This window comes from Trichechus manatus, unplaced genomic scaffold (genome assembly GCF_000243295.1).
Source record: "Trichechus manatus latirostris isolate Lorelei unplaced genomic scaffold, TriManLat1.0 scaffold00143, whole genome shotgun sequence".
Lineage (NCBI taxonomy): Eukaryota > Metazoa > Chordata > Mammalia > Sirenia > Trichechidae > Trichechus > Trichechus manatus.
In genome coordinates this window covers 2,389,945-2,407,714 of record NW_004444079.1, presented here as the reverse complement: position 1 = coordinate 2,407,714, position 17,770 = coordinate 2,389,945, and the positions used below count along the sequence as shown (strand labels likewise).

General features: G+C 51.4%; 1 protein-coding gene across 3 annotated transcripts; it reads left to right on the top strand.

The window, feature by feature from the left end:
- The first annotated feature begins 245 nt into the window (after positions 1–245).
- ABCG4 (ATP binding cassette subfamily G member 4) lies at positions 246–15,190 on the top strand. Of its 3 annotated transcripts, none has more exons than XM_023739977.1 (15): positions 246–482; positions 1,198–1,447; positions 6,317–6,434; positions 6,556–6,688; positions 6,827–6,877; positions 7,075–7,220; positions 8,539–8,662; positions 8,789–8,903; positions 9,075–9,217; positions 10,433–10,531; positions 10,768–10,936; positions 11,021–11,121; positions 12,751–12,909; positions 13,067–13,185; positions 13,408–15,182. In XM_023739977.1, exons 2-15 carry the CDS (start codon positions 1,210–1,212, stop codon positions 13,631–13,633), a joined length of 1,941 nt encoding a protein of 646 aa, XP_023595745.1. In that variant the 5' UTR covers positions 246–482; positions 1,198–1,209; the 3' UTR covers positions 13,634–15,182. The 3 variants fall into 3 exon arrangements, with proteins under 3 accessions (XP_023595745.1, XP_004385687.1, XP_004385688.1); XM_004385630.1 differs by having other exon boundaries at positions 252–565; positions 13,408–15,190; XM_004385631.1 differs by lacking the exon at positions 246–482 and adding an exon at positions 794–892 and having other exon boundaries at positions 13,408–15,190.
- Positions 15,191–17,770: the final 2,580 nt, after the last annotated feature.

The window sequence follows — 17,770 nt, the reverse complement described above, 5'->3', positions numbered from 1 at the left end:
ACCACAGCCACCATTGTCTAGTGTGTAATCTAGGGACCCGTCCGCACTGAGTGACTCCAGCTCTCCTCCTCCCTGCCTCCCCAAGTCAGCCCTTCGCCGCCAACCCCCATTCCAGGATCCACAACCGAGTCCCCTCTACCCGCCGCGTCGCGGGCGCTGTTCTCCTCTTAGCCATCCTCGCCTCCAGCGGGGGCGCGGCGGCGCGGGCCCTTTAAGAGCAGCGGGACCGGCGAGCAGAGGCTTGGAGGAGAGCGCAGTCGTCCGGCGGGCTCGGGAGGACACACCGCCGAGGACCGAGCTCCGGGAACCGGGTGTGCGCATCCAAGCAGAGTCGGGGCGCGCACCCAACCGCCTCTCCCCAACCTTGTTATCCCTTCTGACTCGTGGCCGAGGTCCTCCCCTCCGCCTGCCCCGCCCTGGCCCCGCCCCGGCCCCGGCCGCCGGGACAGGGAGCCGGGAGCGGGTGCCGCAGCCCCAGGCAGGTGAGAAGAGCCGGGAGCCTCCATCCGCGGCCCGTGGCAGCGCTCAGCAGCTCGGCCCCGCACCGGCCCGGGGGCGCGTCAAGGTGACTACGCATGCGGGAGATGGGAGGTTCGGCCTGCCGTAGGGGGTGCTTAGCTGAGAGTGGGGTTTGGATGCGCTTGTCTTTGCGGAGAGCCCAGGGTTCGCGGGCCCAGGGGCGCCGGCGGGTGGGAGCGGTCAGGGCGTCGCGCCCAGGGATGGGGAAAGCTGGACGCAGCGGGAGGCCCGGAGCCTCCTCTTCCTCCGCCTTCCCCTCGTCCACTCTGCGCTCACCCTGTTATCCTGACCTCCTAGCGGGCAGCCTCCGCCGGCTGGCCCTTTCCACCCACCCACTCAGCCATCCAGTCCCCAGGGTCTGCTGGCCTGCGGGGTAAGGAGATTAGAGCCAGCGCAGGGAGGACGCAGCGGGTGAGGGCTTCTAGGAACCGGGCTGGGGCTGGGCTGGGGCTGCCTGGGGCGGAGGAGAGGTCGGGACTGAGCGTGGCTGCACGGGGAGTGGGACTTGAGGGGTGTTGCCCCGGCGGCGGGGAGTAGGGTACTGACAGCCGCGGATCTGGCCTGAGTAGCAGGCGGGCAATTGGGGAGGGGGGTTGGTGGGGGCAGCTTTAGAAAGCAAAGGCGCTTTGAGCCGGGGCTTGTGGTCTGCCCTGAACTGAGCAGGCCCTCTCCAAGCAGGCCTGCGGCGTGATGGCGGAGAAGGCGCTGGAGGCCGTGGGCTGTGGACTAGGACCGGGGGCCGTGGCCATGGCCGTGGTGCTGGAGGACGGCGCGGAGCCCCCTGTGCTGACCACGCACCTGAAGAAGGTGGAGAATCACATCACCGAAGCCCAGCGCTTCTCCCACCTACCCAAGCGCTCAGCCGTAGACATAGAGTTCGTGGAGCTGTCCTACTCCGTGCGGGAGGGGCCTTGCTGGCGCAAACGGGGTAGGGAACTGCCTGGTGGGGAGCTGGGGGCCGGCTGGGTTGCCTCTCCTGAAACTTGAGGCGGGGGTGGCCCCTTTTCTGCAAGTCCCACGTCAGTGGGCCCTGTGGGACCTTGAAATCTGTGCCTCAGACCCTCACTCACTGTGGACACAGTGGAGGTGTCAGAGTTTGTGCTCCCCCTCAGTTGAGGGGCCAGCACTGTGGGGCACTGGGTTCAATTGATTATTGAAGCTTTCCTCTTCTAAATAGACACTAAGACCTCTGGTCCTTGATGAGCTTCCTTTCTTATTTTACACAGGATTCCTGCCTTTGAGGGCTGGGATGAGAAAGTGGTGGGTGGAGCTGTGTCTTCAGGGAGGGGAGTTCTCTTTGGTGTACCCATAGAACACTTAATTTTTTATTGTACTTTAGAGGAAGATTTACAGAATAGTTTCTCATTAAACAGTACACATATTGTTTTATGACAAAGGTTAACAACCCCATGACATGTCAACACTGTCCCTTCTCAACCTTGAGTTCCCTATTACCAGCTTTCCTGTCCCCTCCTGCCTGCTAGTCCTTGTCCCTGGACTGTTGTGTCCCATTAGTCTCGTTTTGTTTTATGGGGCTGTCTAATCTTTGACTGAATAGTGAGCCTTGGGAGTGACTTCATTACTAAGCTAAGAGGGTGTCCGGAGGCCATATGCTCGGGGTTACTCCAGTCTCTGCCAGGCCAGTAGATCTGGTCTTTTTTTGTGAGTTAGAGTTTTGTTCTCCATTCTTCTCCAGCTCTGTCCGGGACCCTCTATTGTGATCCTTTTCAGAGCAGTCGGCGGTGGTAGCTGGGCACCATGTAGTTGTCCTGGGCTCAGTCTGGTGGAGGCTGTGGTAATTGTGGTCCATTAGTCCTTTGGACTGATCTTTCCCTTGTATCTTGTTGTCTTCATTCTCCCTTGCTCCTGAAGGGGTGAGACCAGTGGAGGATAACACTTAATTTTTTGAAGTCGTTCTCATTCCTGTCATCTTACTTCATTCTTGCCACGGTCCTCTGAAGCAGGCAGGGTGGAGGTTTGGCAGGATAGATGTCATCCCCACGTTACTAATAAGGAAACTGAGGCCCAAGGAAGTTGAGTAACTTAACTGATATCACACAGCTAATAAGTGGTAGAGCTGAGATCAGAAGCCAGGTTTCCTGGCTCTCCATGTGCTGTTCTTATTCCTCTCTTAGTTAAGATTGCTGGTACAACATTCTGTCTCCTCTGCCTGTCCCCCCGCCCCCTGTCTCCCCTCCCCGGAAGTCTGCGTAGGGCCAGGGGGCTCTGTGTTCCCCTGAACCCTGACCATCTCCTGCATTCCTTGCCTTGGGCAACTTGAGCAGGGGATGGGGAAGCTGGGTTTGCTTCCTAGAGCCTGAGTGTGGGCCATGGGTGGAGCTGGGACATTGTCCTCTGAGATTTAAGGTTTGGGGTGCTTCAGAACAGGGCTGAGCATGAGCTGTCTCTTGCACTCCCCACCCTCACTCTGATGAGGGGCCAAGAGGTCCCAAGGCCTGAGCCAATAGAAACTGAGGCATCTAGGCTCTCTGCGCAGTATTCTAGCCCTAAGCAGACTTTCTCAGCCCTAAGACCAGCTCTGGGCAAAATGATTGTGGTAGCTGTTATTTCCTTAGCCTCCTCATTTCCTCACAGTTTTAAGGGGAAATGAAGATAAAAAAGAAACATGGATAGGTGGGTCAGCTCTCTGGTTTCTTCAACTCAATGGCCACAAATTGGTACCTATGACCTCGTCTTTCTCTCCTTTTGATTTTGCCAGCCCCATTTCACTCTACTGTCCATTTTTGCCATCTCTTCCATCCCTTGCCCCTTCCGCTGCCCTCTGTCCTTATCTCTCTAACTTCTCTGTTCCCTTGAATCCCTCTCCCCTTTTCTAGAGGATGAGCAATTAAGGGTAGGCAGAGAGCAAACAGGGCAAGGGGTGTGCAGAGAGGGAGATTTCTACTTTTCCTAGGTAAGGATTTGTCATCCCAAACCTATTCTGTTGAGTCAATTCAGACTCATAATGATCCTATATATATGGCATTTCACATTTTTCAAAACACTTTTCTATTAATTATTATTCATTATCTCATTTAGTATTCACAATAAACCTATTAAGTCCTTGGGAGGAGACGTTAATATCCTTATTTTACAGACGAGGAAACGGAGGCCCTGGAAAATTAAGTGACCTGACAAAATTGCAGAGTTATTGACCAAGGCAGGACTAGAACTCCGATCTTGTGACCTTTTGATTATAGCACTGGTATAGAATGATGAGCGTGTTGCTTGGTCTCCTCCTGTGGGAGGCAAAGAGAGGACCTTCAACTTTTACTTTATAGTAATGGCTCTTAAACTTTTCTGGAGTCATAGACTCCTTTGAGAATCTGCCAAAAACCACAGTCCTCTCCCCAGAAGATTGCACACCCATACCTGACATTTTGCACATCATTTCCAGAAGCAGCTGGACCCTCTGATCTCCTATGGGGCCACAGACCTTTGGTTAAAAGTCTTTGCTTTAGAGAAAGGAGATAACTTGCTGTTTCTGGGGTGAAAAGTCTAAGTGGTTTGTTCCTGGACTGGTGTCTTTTCAGCCTGAAGGCTTGGCAGGGCCCCTTCCAGGCTGAGCACTTGGATTCCTAGCCAATTATAAGCTGTGTGACTTTGGGCAGCCTGGTTACCCTCTCTTGGCCTAACTTTCCTCGTCTGTAAACAGGGATGATCAGAATACCTACTGCACAGGCTTGTTACGAAGCTCAGCTGAAATAATATCTGTGGAAGTTCTTTGTGAAAGGCAAGTGTAAGATGATATTTGTATTAGGTATCCATGTTCAATCCAGTGCTTGGCTGTGATTACATGAGGGGAAGGTTCATCACTGCCGATTTCTTACCCTACAAAAGAAATCACTTCCTGTGAGTGGCTCTGAAAGGCGTATGCTGGAGTGTACACCCAGATGTCTTTCTGATTGATGGTAATGATGACTGAGGCAGAGGGTTGGAACATATGAGTTCCCTCTCCCTGTAAAAACTTGCTGTATGACCTTGTTTGAGTCACCGGATGTCACTGGGCCCCAGTTGCCTCACCTGTGTTGTTACAGGAGCAACTGAGGTAATGAGCTTTGTAAACTGTAAAGTGCCATCCAGACACTTGGTTTGATCAGGATGGAACAGTGGACCTCGCACCTATAGAACACAGCTATATATATATGTGCAGAGGGACAGTTGGGTTCAGAGCCCAGTCCTGGATGCCTGAAGGGAGGTTAAAGGTGGCATCCATTCACTGTCTCCACTAAGGAGGTAGAGTGGAGAGGGAATTGGGTTCTGTGGGGGTCAGAGAAAGGTGGTAGAAAGGAAATTGTTAGGGTTGGGGGATTGGTGTCTCCTCCCCACCTGAGGCAGGTCTGCAAGCACAGCATTCAAGGCCATCCTTACTGGCTTCATCCTTCCTCTCCACCCCCATATCCCACCAGGTAACTCCAGCTGGTCTCTGCCCTCTGTTCCGTAGGTTGCGCTATATATACACTTGTACAACAGCAGAGCTTTTCCTCCCAAGGCCTGGAGGGCCTCTGCCATTTGAAATCCTGCTCATCCTTCAAGAGTTAGCTCAAATGCTCCCTCTTCCATGAAGCCATTCCTGACTTTCCCTTTGCCTTCCCGCTCCACTGTTGGTTTCATTTTTTGCATTCTCATAGCACATTATACTTCTGTTATAAACCATACTTTATTTTTCCTCAGGTCATAGATGTTTTCTTGTCTATCTTTCTTGACTAGACTATGACCTTCTGGGTACAAGAATTCAGAAACTGTGTCTGCCTTATTTTATTTTATTTTTTTTGGGCCTAGTGTCTAGCACGGAGCTTGGTATATAGGCATATAGCAGACGTCGATAAGCATCTGTCAAGTGTAATTAGTAGTAAAATGCCACTTATAATGCATTCTACGTGCCAAGCATTGTGTCATACGCTTTATATATATCATCTCATTGAATCTTTTTAACAACCCTATGAGATAGGTACTATCATCCTCGTTTTACAGATGAGGGACTTGAAGCTCAGAGAGGTTAAGCAACTTACCTGAGGTCACATAGCTGGTAAGTGTGGAGCCAGGATTTGAACCCAGATCCACCTGGCTTCTTATTGGTATTTTTTATGCATATGCTGTCTCCCAATGAATGAATGAAAGGTGAGATTTTATTGGGCCATGTTAGGGGCCGGAGAGACAAGCCTGGTGGGCAGAGAGAGCACAGAGTAAGCAGACTTTTTTCAGAATGAGGCAGAAACTCTAGGAACACACATTCCTAGAACAAACACTTATTGAGCATCTACTACATGCCAGGCAGTCTGCTGAGGTTAAAAGATGAGTAAAACACAGAACCTGCCCCCAAGGAACTCATTGACTAAGAGGCTGGGGGAGGGAGGTGAGTGACAGGCACATCAAGTAATGAACACACACAAGCTGGCATATGAAAAATGCTATGGAAGCACAGAGGAGAGTTAGCGCCATCAGTCTTCTTGGAGGCCGTGCAAGAGTGGCTACTGTGTTTATGGAAGACAAGCAGGGTCTTCTGTAATTGTGATCTGCTCTTCACACCCATCTATGAGATGTTTGGTTTTTCTAAGGCCTTCAGGAGAGGATTGTTGCCTCTGGTACTTTGACATTAGTGGTGATCATTTTTAGAGGGATAGGATAAGAGGATGTGGGGTACTGCTGGGGCTCTGAGGGTGGCTTCTCCATCCCAACCAAATCATACTGAGTAGGGACTGCCTATTTCACTGATGGCCACAGCTGCTCCTAAGAGTTTTGGGGTGACTTTGTTCACTATAGCCCTGGTGAAAAGTTCCTCCCTCACACGCTACAGGTTATAAGACTCTCCTCAAGTGCCTGTCAGGCAAATTCTGCCGCCGGGAGCTGATTGGCATCATGGGCCCCTCGGGGGCTGGCAAGTCCACGTTCATGAACATCTTGGCAGGGTACAGGTGAGAAGAAGGCTGGGGTGGGATAGGGGGCAGGGCCCAGGAAGAAGGATCCCCTGGGGAGCAGGTAAGGGGGCCTGAAGTAGGTGTGGCCAATGCTCATTCTCAACCAATGCTCCTGCAGGGAGTCTGGTATGAAGGGGCAGATCCTGGTCAATGGAAGACCGCGGGAACTGAGAACATTCCGCAAGATGTCCTGTTACATCATGCAGGATGACATGCTACTGCCACACCTCACAGTGTTGGAAGCCATGATGGTGAGGCCTAGATGGCCATCCTCTCTTCCCACCCACCCCCACCCTGCTATCTGCCGTGCCCATCCTCCTCATTGGCCGAGGGGTCAAGGCAGCGCCCCCTCCCACACATACCTGACTAGCCTACCCTCTGGGCTCCAGGTCTCTGCTAACCTGAAGCTGAGTGAGAAGCAAGAGGTGAAGAAGGAACTGGTAAGTGAGGAGGGGAGGGAATGGGACAGCTTCCCCTATTGGTGCTACTGAGTTCTGGGGCCCCGAGTTGGAGGGTGGGAGAGTGGTGGCCAAGGCTGGGACAGTGGACTTAAGGGAGATGCGGTTTTAAATTGGGTGATGCCCGGAGGAAGCAGAGACTGTGAAGCTGACCTGGGGTGGGTGGGGGGGCTGGCCAGGTGACAGAGATCCTGACGGCACTGGGCCTGATGTCCTGCTCCCACACGAGGACAGCCCTGCTCTCCGGCGGGCAGAGGAAGCGCCTGGCCATCGCTCTGGAGCTGGTCAACAACCCACCTGTCATGTTCTTTGACGAGCCCACCAGGTAGTTCTCCCCTCTTTTCCCACCAGAATTCCTCCCTCTGCTAGCCTGGGGCTGGAGGAGGCCACATCTTTGCCATTGCTGCTGGAGACCAGAGCCTCTATTTGCAGCCTTCTGGGCCAAAATAAAGGCTTTGCTCCTCATTTCCATCCCTGCCAATCCTGCCCTACCTGGCATATCCTGTCGCTGTGAACAGCCCCATCCTTCACCCAGGCAGAAATCCAGTTGTCCTCCTCGATGCCTTCCTCTCCTTCTCTCCTCCACAGCCAATCAGTCACTGAGGCCTGCTGCTTCCACCTCCTTTAGATAGCTCTCGGATTTACCCCTGCCCCTGTCCTCAGAGCCAGCACTTCAGCTCAGTACATCATCAGCTCTTGCCTGCATTCTGCAACAGACTCCTGTCTCCTCACCTCCTGTCTCTCCCAGCCGATCCTTCCCCCAAACTTGAGCCAGAGTGATCTGGCGATACTCACTCCCCTTGCTTAAAAACGCACAATCGTTTGCCCTCAGAATAAAGTCAGATGACATACAAGGTCTTGGTCCCAGCCTACTTCTCCAGCCTCAGGTCTTGCTTCACCCTGTCTTGTATTTTATGCTCTAATAATATTGAGTTGCTTATAATTCCCTAGTCAAACCATGTGTTTCATGCCTCTAAGCTTTGCACATGCTGTGTCTTCTGCCGGGAATGCCCTTCACCAGCGCACCTCCCCTTCCACCTCCTTCACCTGGCTTAACTCCTTTTTTTTTTTTTTTTCTTCTGCATCTTTTTTTAGTTGTAGTAAATATATAGGTAATAAAACATTTGGCACTTCCACAGTCTTCACATGTACAGTTCGGTGACATTAATTATGATCATCCTGTTGTTCAGCCATCACCCTTATCACCTGGCTTAACTTTTACTTCTTCCAGGCTCCCTCAGGAAACCTCTGACTACCCTCCAACACCCTTGTACAGCAAAGCTAAAGCCTTCCCCTCTTCCTCACCCCATGTTTCTACATCACTTCCACATGGTCTAAAATGATCTGTGCACTCGTCTATTTCTCCTTCTAGACCAGAATCTACGTCTTATTTATTCGTCATTGTAATCCCAGTGCTTGGCATACTACAGGCGCTCAGTATATGCTTACCAAAGTGAACAGTGCTCTGGGCTTCTCGACCTCCAAATGACTGAACCCTACAGGGTGCACAGGATATGAAGGTGGCCAGAGTCACCCCTTCTTGCCAGCTCCATTCCCTTTAGAGCAGCTGCTCTGCCCTAAACACCCCCTTCTCTTGGCCCCACCCACCTCACCTAGCTCCCTGGTGGCCTCTCTCTGGACAGTGGTCTGGATAGCGCCTCCTGTTTCCAAGTGGTATCCCTCATGAAGTCCCTGGCCCAGGGGGGCCGTACCATCATCTGCACCATCCACCAGCCCAGTGCCAAGCTCTTTGAGATGTTTGACAAGGTGAGTGTCTCCAGGCCTCAAAGAAGATTGGCCTGAGGTGGGGAGAGGCAACGGGTTGTAGCGGTATTGTGGGGTCTGGTCTGGCATGCTGGTCATGTTTTGCTCAGCCTTCTCTTTCCACCTCAGCTCTACATCTTGAGCCAGGGTCAGTGCATCTTCAAGGGCATGGTCACCAACCTGATCCCCTATCTGAAGGGGCAGGGCTTACACTGCCCCACCTACCACAACCCGGCTGACTTTAGTGAGTAGGGACCTGGGGGAAGGACTGGGATATGGCAGCGGTGGGCCAAACCTGGGGATAGAGATCTCACTGTCACTTGCCTTCCCTACACATTCAAGGAGGGGAGGGGCTGGCTTGCCCCCAGGAAGTGAGGGTGGATCTTAGCTGAGCACTCCCCTCTATGTCCCCCAGTCATCGAGGTGGCCTCTGGCGAGTATGGAGACCTGAACCCCATGCTGTTCAGGGCAGTGCAGAATGGGCTCTGTGCCATGGCTGAGAAGAAGAGCAGCCCCGAGAAGAATGAGGTCTCCGCCACCTGCCCCCCTTGCTCTCAGGTGAGTAGGGGTGGAGAGGGCAAAGTGGGCAGGGGAGAAGGGACCGAGGAAAATGGCCCTGGCAAAGAGGCTGCTCCCAGAGGTATCGCAACCATTGGATACTAAGAAGAGCACGGGACTTGGAATGTTGTTGGGTGCCGACAAGTTGATTCAGACTTATAGCGACCCCATGTGACAGAGCAGAACTGCCCCATAGGGTTGTTTTCTAGGCTGTAATCTTTATGGGAGCAGATTGCCAGGTCTTTCTCCCACAAAGCTCCTGGCTGGGCTCGAACTGCCAAGGTTTCTCTTAGTAGCCGAGCGCTTAACCCTTGTGCCACCAGTGCTTGGACTTGGAATAGACCTACTGTTAACAACTATGTGACCTTGGGCAAGTTACTTAACCTTTTTTAGCCTCAGTTTTCCATTTATTTATTCATTCGGCAAATTCTTATTGAGCATCTATAGTGTGTTCTCAGTATCAGCACAGTGCCTGTCTGGTAAGAAAGACTTTGTCTCTGGCCTCGGGGCCAATGTGGCTTACTGTCCTCTCCAACCTGGAGGTAAGGACACTTACCTCACAGGGTCATGGGGAGAACTAATTAGATAATCTCGCCAAGCTCTTTGCCCTGTACCTGGTACAGCAGGCGTTTGTTTGTTCAGTTCTAGCTCTCATCCTTAAATGAGATGCTGTAGCCCTTGAGAACTGGGAGGGTTAGTTGTTGCTATTATTGTCAATATTATCGTTAAATAATATTATTATGAAACTGGGGGCGTAAAGAAATTATAACCTTAGGGTGAATATTTTTCAACGGATTAAAGAATAGAAGAGATGAATGGACATGGGAAACCTGGGGTGGAAAGGAGGAGTGTGTTGTCACATTATAGGGATTGTAACTGATGTCACATAATGTGTGTATAAATGTTTGTATGAGAAATTAAGCTGTAAACTTTTACCTAAAGCACAATGAAAAAAAAAAAGAAGTGACTGATGGGTGTCCTTGACTCCCTTTCCTCCTCTCTCCCAAGGCTTTACCCCCTCCATGTATTTCTCTCTGAATCTCACTCTGATTCACACCCCCAAATACAGCCTCCAGGTACAGAGCTCAATGGTGAATTCTCCTGTCCACCTGGAAGACCCCTGCCCTGGGGAGAAGCTCAGGGGTTTTCCCATTCACTGAGCTGGATGGGCAATGGCAGTGGGCAGGCTCACCTGACCCGATTTCTCTCACCCAGGAAGTGGATCCCATTGAAAGCCACACCTTTGCCACCAGCACTCTCACGCAGTTCTGCATCCTCTTCAAGAGGACCTTCTTGTGCATCCTCAGGGACACGGTGAGGTGTCAAGTTGGGGGAGAGGAGGCCAGATCTTTTGGGGCCTAGGATCCTAGCAGCTAGAATGGGAGTGGGGTCTCTCCTCCAGCGGCCCCCTAATGGGGTGTATGAGTCTGTGAGGGCAGCTCCAAGTTCCTGCCCCAGCGTGGGCTGCCCCGCAACCTGCCGACCCCTGGCCTGTGGCTCATCCTGCTTCTCCCCTTCTCCACCCTCATGATGGTGCCCCCCTCCCACAGGTCCTGACCCACCTGCGGTTCATGTCCCATGTGGTGATTGGTGTGCTTATTGGCCTCCTCTACCTGCACATCGGTGATGATGCCAGCAAGGTCTTCAACAACACCGGCTGCCTCTTCTTCTCCATGCTCTTCCTCATGTTCGCTGCCCTCATGCCAACTGTGCTCACGTGTGAGCTGAGCTGCCCTGGGCATGGGGCATGGGGTGGGGGCCGAGGTGTCGGGCAGCGGTGCCTAAATCTGTCTGTCTCCTCAGTCCCCTTAGAGATGGCAGTCTTCGTGAGGGAGCACCTCAACTACTGGTACAGCCTCAAAGCATATTACCTGGCCAAGACCATGGCTGATGTGCCCTTTCAGGTAAGCCTCTTCTTCCCGTCTGCCCACTGCTTGCATCCTGTCCTGCTTTCTCTACCCTCGCTTGCTTCCCTCAACGCCGTCACCTTCCATCCTTTCCTTTCCTTCCTCACTTAGTAAATACGTGGTGGATACCTACCATGTACCAGGCTCTATGCCAGGCACTGGGGATAAAAGCGATGAACAAGGCTGACATAGTCTTGACTTGTGGAACTTATGTTCTAGTGGAAACAATGAATGACAGACAGAAAATGATGAAAATAATAATCCCACAAATGACTCAAATCTCTACGGTTAGCAGCCAAGTCTGTTTAACCATTTGCACTACCCAGGGACTCCTGGCACATACTAAGTGCCCAATAAATATGAGCTTTTTTTGTTTTTAAGTATTTTATTGTGTTTTTGGTGAAAGTATACCCAGCAAAACAGGTTCACATTCAACAATTTCTACACATAATGTTCAGTGACACTGGTTACATTCTTCACATTGTTTCATCATTCTCGTTATTTTCATTCTAGTTATTCCATTCCCATTAACTTAGTCTCACTCCTGCCAACTTTCTCTTCTATGCTTTAGAGTAATTGTTGTCCATTTGGTCTCATATAGATAATTTTTTTAAAGACTGCAGTACTCAAGGGTGACATTCTTTACTTTTGGAGCTAACCTGCTATTTAGTTAAAAGGTGACTTCAGGGGATAGTTTTGGTTCAGGGTGTAAAGAGTATCTCAGGGCAATAATCTCAGGAATTCCTCCAGTCTCAATGGGTCTAGATTCTCTGAGAATTTGAAGTTCTGTTCCACGTTTTTCTCCCTTTCTATTAGGAGTCATCTATGGTGACCCTGATGAGAATGTTTGATAGTGGTAGCTGGGCATCATCTAGTTCTTCTGGTTTCAGTGTAGAGGAGGCTATGGTTCATGGAGACAATTAGTCCTGTCATCTGATTCCTTCTCTGATTCTTGGGGTTTCCTTCTTTCTGTTTTGTTCCAGATGAATAGAGACCAATAGTTGTATCTTAGAATATTAGTTTTTTGTTATTACCACCACCGCCTATTATAAGCTCTAGGGCTACCACTAATCCATAGGGTATCTTTGTGGAAATTAGAACAAAGTGCTCCTTCCTCAGGGTTGATGCTGTACTGTGCCAGGGCGCATGGCTTAGTGAGCAGAGCACAAACTGGATTTCAGCCTCTAGTTGCCTCTTGGTCGGGGAACAACATGCACAACTGTATGTTGTGGATTTAGTTAGTCCCTGCCCTCCACTCATTGATAGTCTCACAGGATGAGCCCAACACCCTCATATGTAGAGTTAATTCATTAGCAACATAAGGAATCAGCCGGTACAGATGGGAAGGAGCTTGGGGGAAGAAGTCACTGTACCTGAACTGGTCAGAGTGGGCCTAATGGAAGAAGTGGGACTAAAAGATGAAGGAGGTTCATGTAGTCAGGAGGAACGGGCCATGTGTCAGTCTGGGGTGATAGCATTAAGCAGTGTGGAGGCAGGTACACTCTGGGAATCGGGGTTCTAGACGTTCCTGCCTGGGTGGATAGGGTGGAGGGTCTTGGCCACTGTGCTCTTCTCTACGTCTGGCCCTCCAGCCAGTCCATGCCCAGCCCTGTGCCTGCTCCCCAGGTGGTGTGCCCAGCAGTGTACTGCAGCATCGTGTACTGGATGACAGGCCAGCCAGCTGAGACCAGCCGCTTCCTACTCTTCTCAGCCCTGGCCACAGCCACCGCCTTGGTGGCCCAGTCTTTGGGGCTGCTAATTGGAGCTGCCTCCAATTCCCTGCAGGTGGGAGGGGCCCTGAAAGGGGATGGGGTCTCATGGCAGGAATCAGGGGCTAGCCATAAGGGGAGGGGTGGACCTACAGGGAAACAGTAGGGTCACCCCAGTCCTGGGTCTGTGTGGTTACCCCTATGACAACTGGGTCTCCCTCCACTCCGCCCAGGTGGCCACCTTTGTGGGACCGGTTACCGCCATCCCTGTTCTCTTGTTCTCCGGCTTCTTTGTCACCTTCAAGACCATCCCCACTTACCTGCAATGGAGCTCCTACCTCTCCTATGTCAGGTCAGCATGCTTTCCCTCACCATCTGTCCCTGCTTCTCCCCACAGGGGGCCATACCCAGGTCTTCCTGAGCTGTGCCAAATCTGGTACCTGCCCTACTATACTTTGGGCAGAGTACCCTGGCTGGCCCCCAGGAACAAGAACATTGCAGCTGGGCTCTGGCAATTTCCCAGGAAGGGGGTCCCTGTGCCCTGTATCCTGCTCTGATGCCCCTGTGTCCATAGGTATGGCTTTGAGGGAGTGATCCTGACAATTTATGGCATGGAGCGAGGAGACCTGACATGCTCAGAGGAACGCTGCCCATTCCAGGAGCCACAGAGCATCCTCCGAGCACTAGATGTAGAAGATGCCAAGCTCTACATGGACTTCGTGGTCCTGGGCATCTTCTTCCTGGCCCTACGGCTGCTGGCATATCTCGTGCTCCGTTACCGGATCAAGTCAGAGAGATAGAGCCTTGTGCCTGGCCTGCGCCCCAGCCCCCGCAGCAGAAAGCCCCCAGCCCCAGCCCTTTGGGACTGTTTTAACCTTGTAGACTTGGGCACTGGTTGCTGGTGCAGCCACCCTCCCCTCCCTCGGCTCCTCCACAGGCTGGCTGATGGACTGCGCTCCTAGCCCTGGCCCTGGGGGTGGGGGCTCCAGCCTCCCTTACCACGTGCCTGGGGTTTTTCCCAAGTTGATGCAGTTTGTAGCTTCCTCCCTCTTCTCTCCAACACCTGCATGCAAAGACCACTAGGAGGCTGCCACCCTCTTCCTGCTCTTGGCACCCTCCTCTGTTGTCTGCCTGGGTGCTCCAGGCTCTCCAGGCCCCACTTACAACTGACCAAAGTGGTCCCCTCTGGGGATCCCCACCACACAAGTGTTTGTAAACTGGGCTGCTGTAAGGTTGGGGTTCCAGGGCTGGGCCCTGATGGAGTCTCCCAGAAGTCCCATTATGGACACTGAAACGGAGCAGGGAAGGACTCTGGAAGTCTCTTCCTCCTCCTCCTCACCTTGTCCCCACCCCCAGACCCTGGCTGATTTGGACAATCTGCTGGGACAGAAGCTGGGTTTTCTGTCTTGGTCCCCCCTCTCAGTCCTGGGGATCAGACAGGACTGGGGCCATGGGATGCCCCTGTCTCCCCTCCCCATCTCCTTTAGTGGGAGGTAGGGCCTGGTGGCACCTCTGCAATAATGTCTGTTTCTCTTCCACCTGCCACTGGAACTGGCAAATGCACTTTATTCTGGGCGCAGGGTGAGGGGGGCAAGAACCAGCCCTCCTTCTTAGCTGCTCCTGAAGCAATGTCTGCAATGCTCCCTCCCTCTCCAGGTTACAGGCACTTACTCTGCGAACAGGCAATCTCTGCCATGTGTACAATGGCCATCCCCTGCAGCTCAGAGGGAGAATGCTGGTGCAAGGTGGTGAGGGTGCTGCAGGGAAGGCAATGCCAATCTCTTCCTGAGGGGCCCCACTTTGGAGTCTCTAAGGATAAGGCTGGTGCTGCCCAGGGTGTCTCCAGGATCTGCAGGTGTCTACTCCCCAGTCTTCCCTCCCTCCCAAGCCAGGGGTGGCACAGGGCACTAGCTCCCTGGAGTTTAGGACCCAACACAAGCACAGGCATGGGCGTAAGTTGGCCTAGGCCACCGCCACCCCATGGCCCTCCTTTCGTGCTCCAGGCTGGCATTCCCACCCCTTCATTCCTTCCCCAGCCTCCTTGCTGCTCACTGAAACTCCCCTCCATGCCTCCCACCCCCCTCAGTCAAGGTGGCCCCAGGACATCAGAGCAACATGTCCTGAGCACCAGGGTGGCAGACGCACCTAGAGCTTGTCTGTCTTTCCTGGTGGGGTCCAGGTTCATTCTACTTCTGATTTCCCTCCCCCAGGGCTCTTTTTCCCCCTTACTCCTGTACACGTACCCCTCTACCTTCCCTTACCCTGCCACGGATTCTTCCCTTACACAGAGATGCCAGTTGTACTTGTGGGATTTCACCCATTATTAATAAAACCTATATTTATACAGTATGCAGTGTATTAATGTGTGTGTGCCTCACCCAGTACCATGAGCTGTGAGGGGGTCTTCAGAGCACTTGGTAAGGTGTCTGTCAACCTTAGGGAGCTGGTGGCAGGGGATGGTAAGTCCTAGGTATATACCGAGCTAATGAATGTGTGTCTTATGAAATGCGTGAATCGTGCTTTGCATCTTACAAATGCTTCGTGTTCATTATCTCAGGGGAGTCCCATGCCAACCCTGCACTCCCTCATGATAACCCATTTTACAGATGAGAGAAGTAAGATGTCGTCAAACGACTGGCCCAAAGACCTTCAGCTGTAGAGGAGGGACGAAGCCTGGAAACCAGGTCTTCTGTCTCCAGACTCCTCATTCTTTGCATAGGCCAATAATGGGTGTGTGTGCTGTGTCTGGGTACCCTGGGCTTGTGGCATGGGTATGTTTATGTCTGAGTGATACGTGACTCTCTCTTCAGGGCTCACTAAGCCCTGGTTGTGCCTTTGGTGGGGGCGGGCGGTGGTGGTGGTGGTGGTGGTTATTGGTCATAAAGGAAAGTGAGAGGGAGTGGCAGGGACCTCACTGAACTCACCCCAGTTTTCCCCTTTTCTTCGTATCTTCTCTCCCTCTTGGTCATACTTAACCAGGGCTGGGCCATCAGCCACTGGAACCGCAGATGGGTCTGGTGGCCTGCAGTTTGGAGTGGGCAAGTGTCCAGAGGTGCTTGGGGGCTGGTGACAGGATGACTCAAGAAGAGCACATTGTCTCATCCTCTTCGCTTCTGGGCCTGGAGCTTAGGGACTGAAGGAAGGGACTGACATCAACCATGCCAGGTGTGTGTGTCAAACTGGCATCAAGCTTGCCTGGAACACCCTAGTTGTGCCATATGCAGAGCTAAGTGCCCTGTGCTAGGTGAGGATGCAATCTATGATTGATTAGGTGCTTGCCTGGAGATGGATTGACTTTGTTTCTTCTGCGAGGGTGGGAGAGGGAAGAAGTCCCAGTTCTAGGTTCTGGAATTCTAGTTAGCATTAGGGGGCATTCTTGGTGCTACCTCCACCCTGGAGTGATGCCAGTGAATGGCTCCTCATAAGTCAGAGAGCATGTAATCTCGTCATTCTATAGTCTCTCTTAAAATGCATCATTTTAAATCTTCCTCTTTTAAAATGCAAATGTTCCTGAAAGTGTAAATCACTTATCAGTTCATACATTTATAAGTTCCCTAGAGAGCTGAAGAAGGTGCCATTCCAGAGCCAGCCAAGGCCATTCAGGCACAGAGAACGTTCACAGAGTAGCTCACATATTTGTGAATAAAGCTCTTTTATTCCCACAGCAATGTTACGAGGCTGCTAGGATTATTACCATTCCTCCTTTTACAGAAAAGAAACCTGAGGGATGGAGAATGACTTGAACAAGCTCTCGAGATAATGTGTTCTTGCCACTGTATACCACCCACTCCCTTTGGCCTTGTATTTCTCCCAGCAATCCCTGTAACCTGCTAAGTTGGGGCGTGCATGCACTCTGTCCATCTAAGAATGTCATGAAATTGGCCCACTCTACCTGAATACTGACCTTCCTGGACTCAGAGATCACATCTTTAATGCAACCACCTTCACTGTGTCAGGGCCTGTGCAGGTGTTGGAAGGCAGAGTTGACCAGGATAGTTCTCCATGCTATGGCTCCTAAAGCAACAAACAGCAGAGGACATGCCAGAGCATGACTCACAGTCCTTTGGTCTGTGAAAGCCCAGTCAAATCATATGTTATTATATACCCGACCTGACTGTGAAACCCACAGTGAAGTCGGGGGAGGATAAGGGAAGGAGTTGCTCTGAGCTGTGTCCAGTAGCTGCCGCCAGGGCCCATCGGACACACATGCCTGTGCCTGGGGCTGGCATGGTGTGTTTTGTGGGTGACATATTGTGCGTGGTCATATGTGTGGTGGGTACTGCCTATATGTGATGTCTGATGCTTCCACTTTAAAAAGAGGTGGAATAATGAACAACTGCCTCCTTTGCCATGAGACCAGAAGAACTGGATGGTGCCCAGCTACCATTACAGAACATTTTGATCAAAGATTCTATAGAAGAATCAAAAAGGAGAAAATGCAGAAAAGAATTTCAAATTCTCATGAAATTCAGACTTTCTGGAGCCACAGAGGCTGGGTGAACCCCTGAAACTTGCCCTGAGATGATTTTTAAACCTTAAATCTGAAATCAAAAATGTCCCCTGAAGACTTAAAATAAAACAATAGTTTAGGTTAACTAGTAAACAATGTCTGCCTTGACCATTGTGCTCTTTTTTTTTTTTTTTTAATATTTCAGGTGAAGGTTTACAGAACAAATAGTTTCTCATTAAACAGTAATAAACATATTGTTTTATGACATTGGTTAACAACCCCACGACATGTCAACCGTCTCCCTTCTCGACCTTTTTTTTTTGGTGAAAATATACATAGCCAAAGACACCATTTCAACAATTTCTACGTGCACAGTTCAGTGACATCGACTACACTCTTCCAATTGTGCTGCTCTTCTCACTTTAGATGAAGGTTTACAGAACAAAAGAGTTTCTCATTAAACAGTTAGTACACATGTTGCCCTATG

Bases quoted from the DNA above. Each gene is read 5' to 3' on its own strand.
- ABCG4 (XM_004385630.1), top strand. From the start codon at position 1,210: ATGGCGGAGAAGGCGCTGGAGGCCGTGGGCTGTGGACTAGGACCGGGG. The intron at 10,532-10,767 runs GTGAGGTGTCAA...CCCCTCCCACAG, and splicing joins TGTGCATCCTCAGGGACACG to GTCCTGACCCACCTGCGGTT. The intron at 11,122-12,750 runs GTAAGCCTCTTC...CCTGCTCCCCAG, and splicing joins TGGCTGATGTGCCCTTTCAG to GTGGTGTGCCCAGCAGTGTA.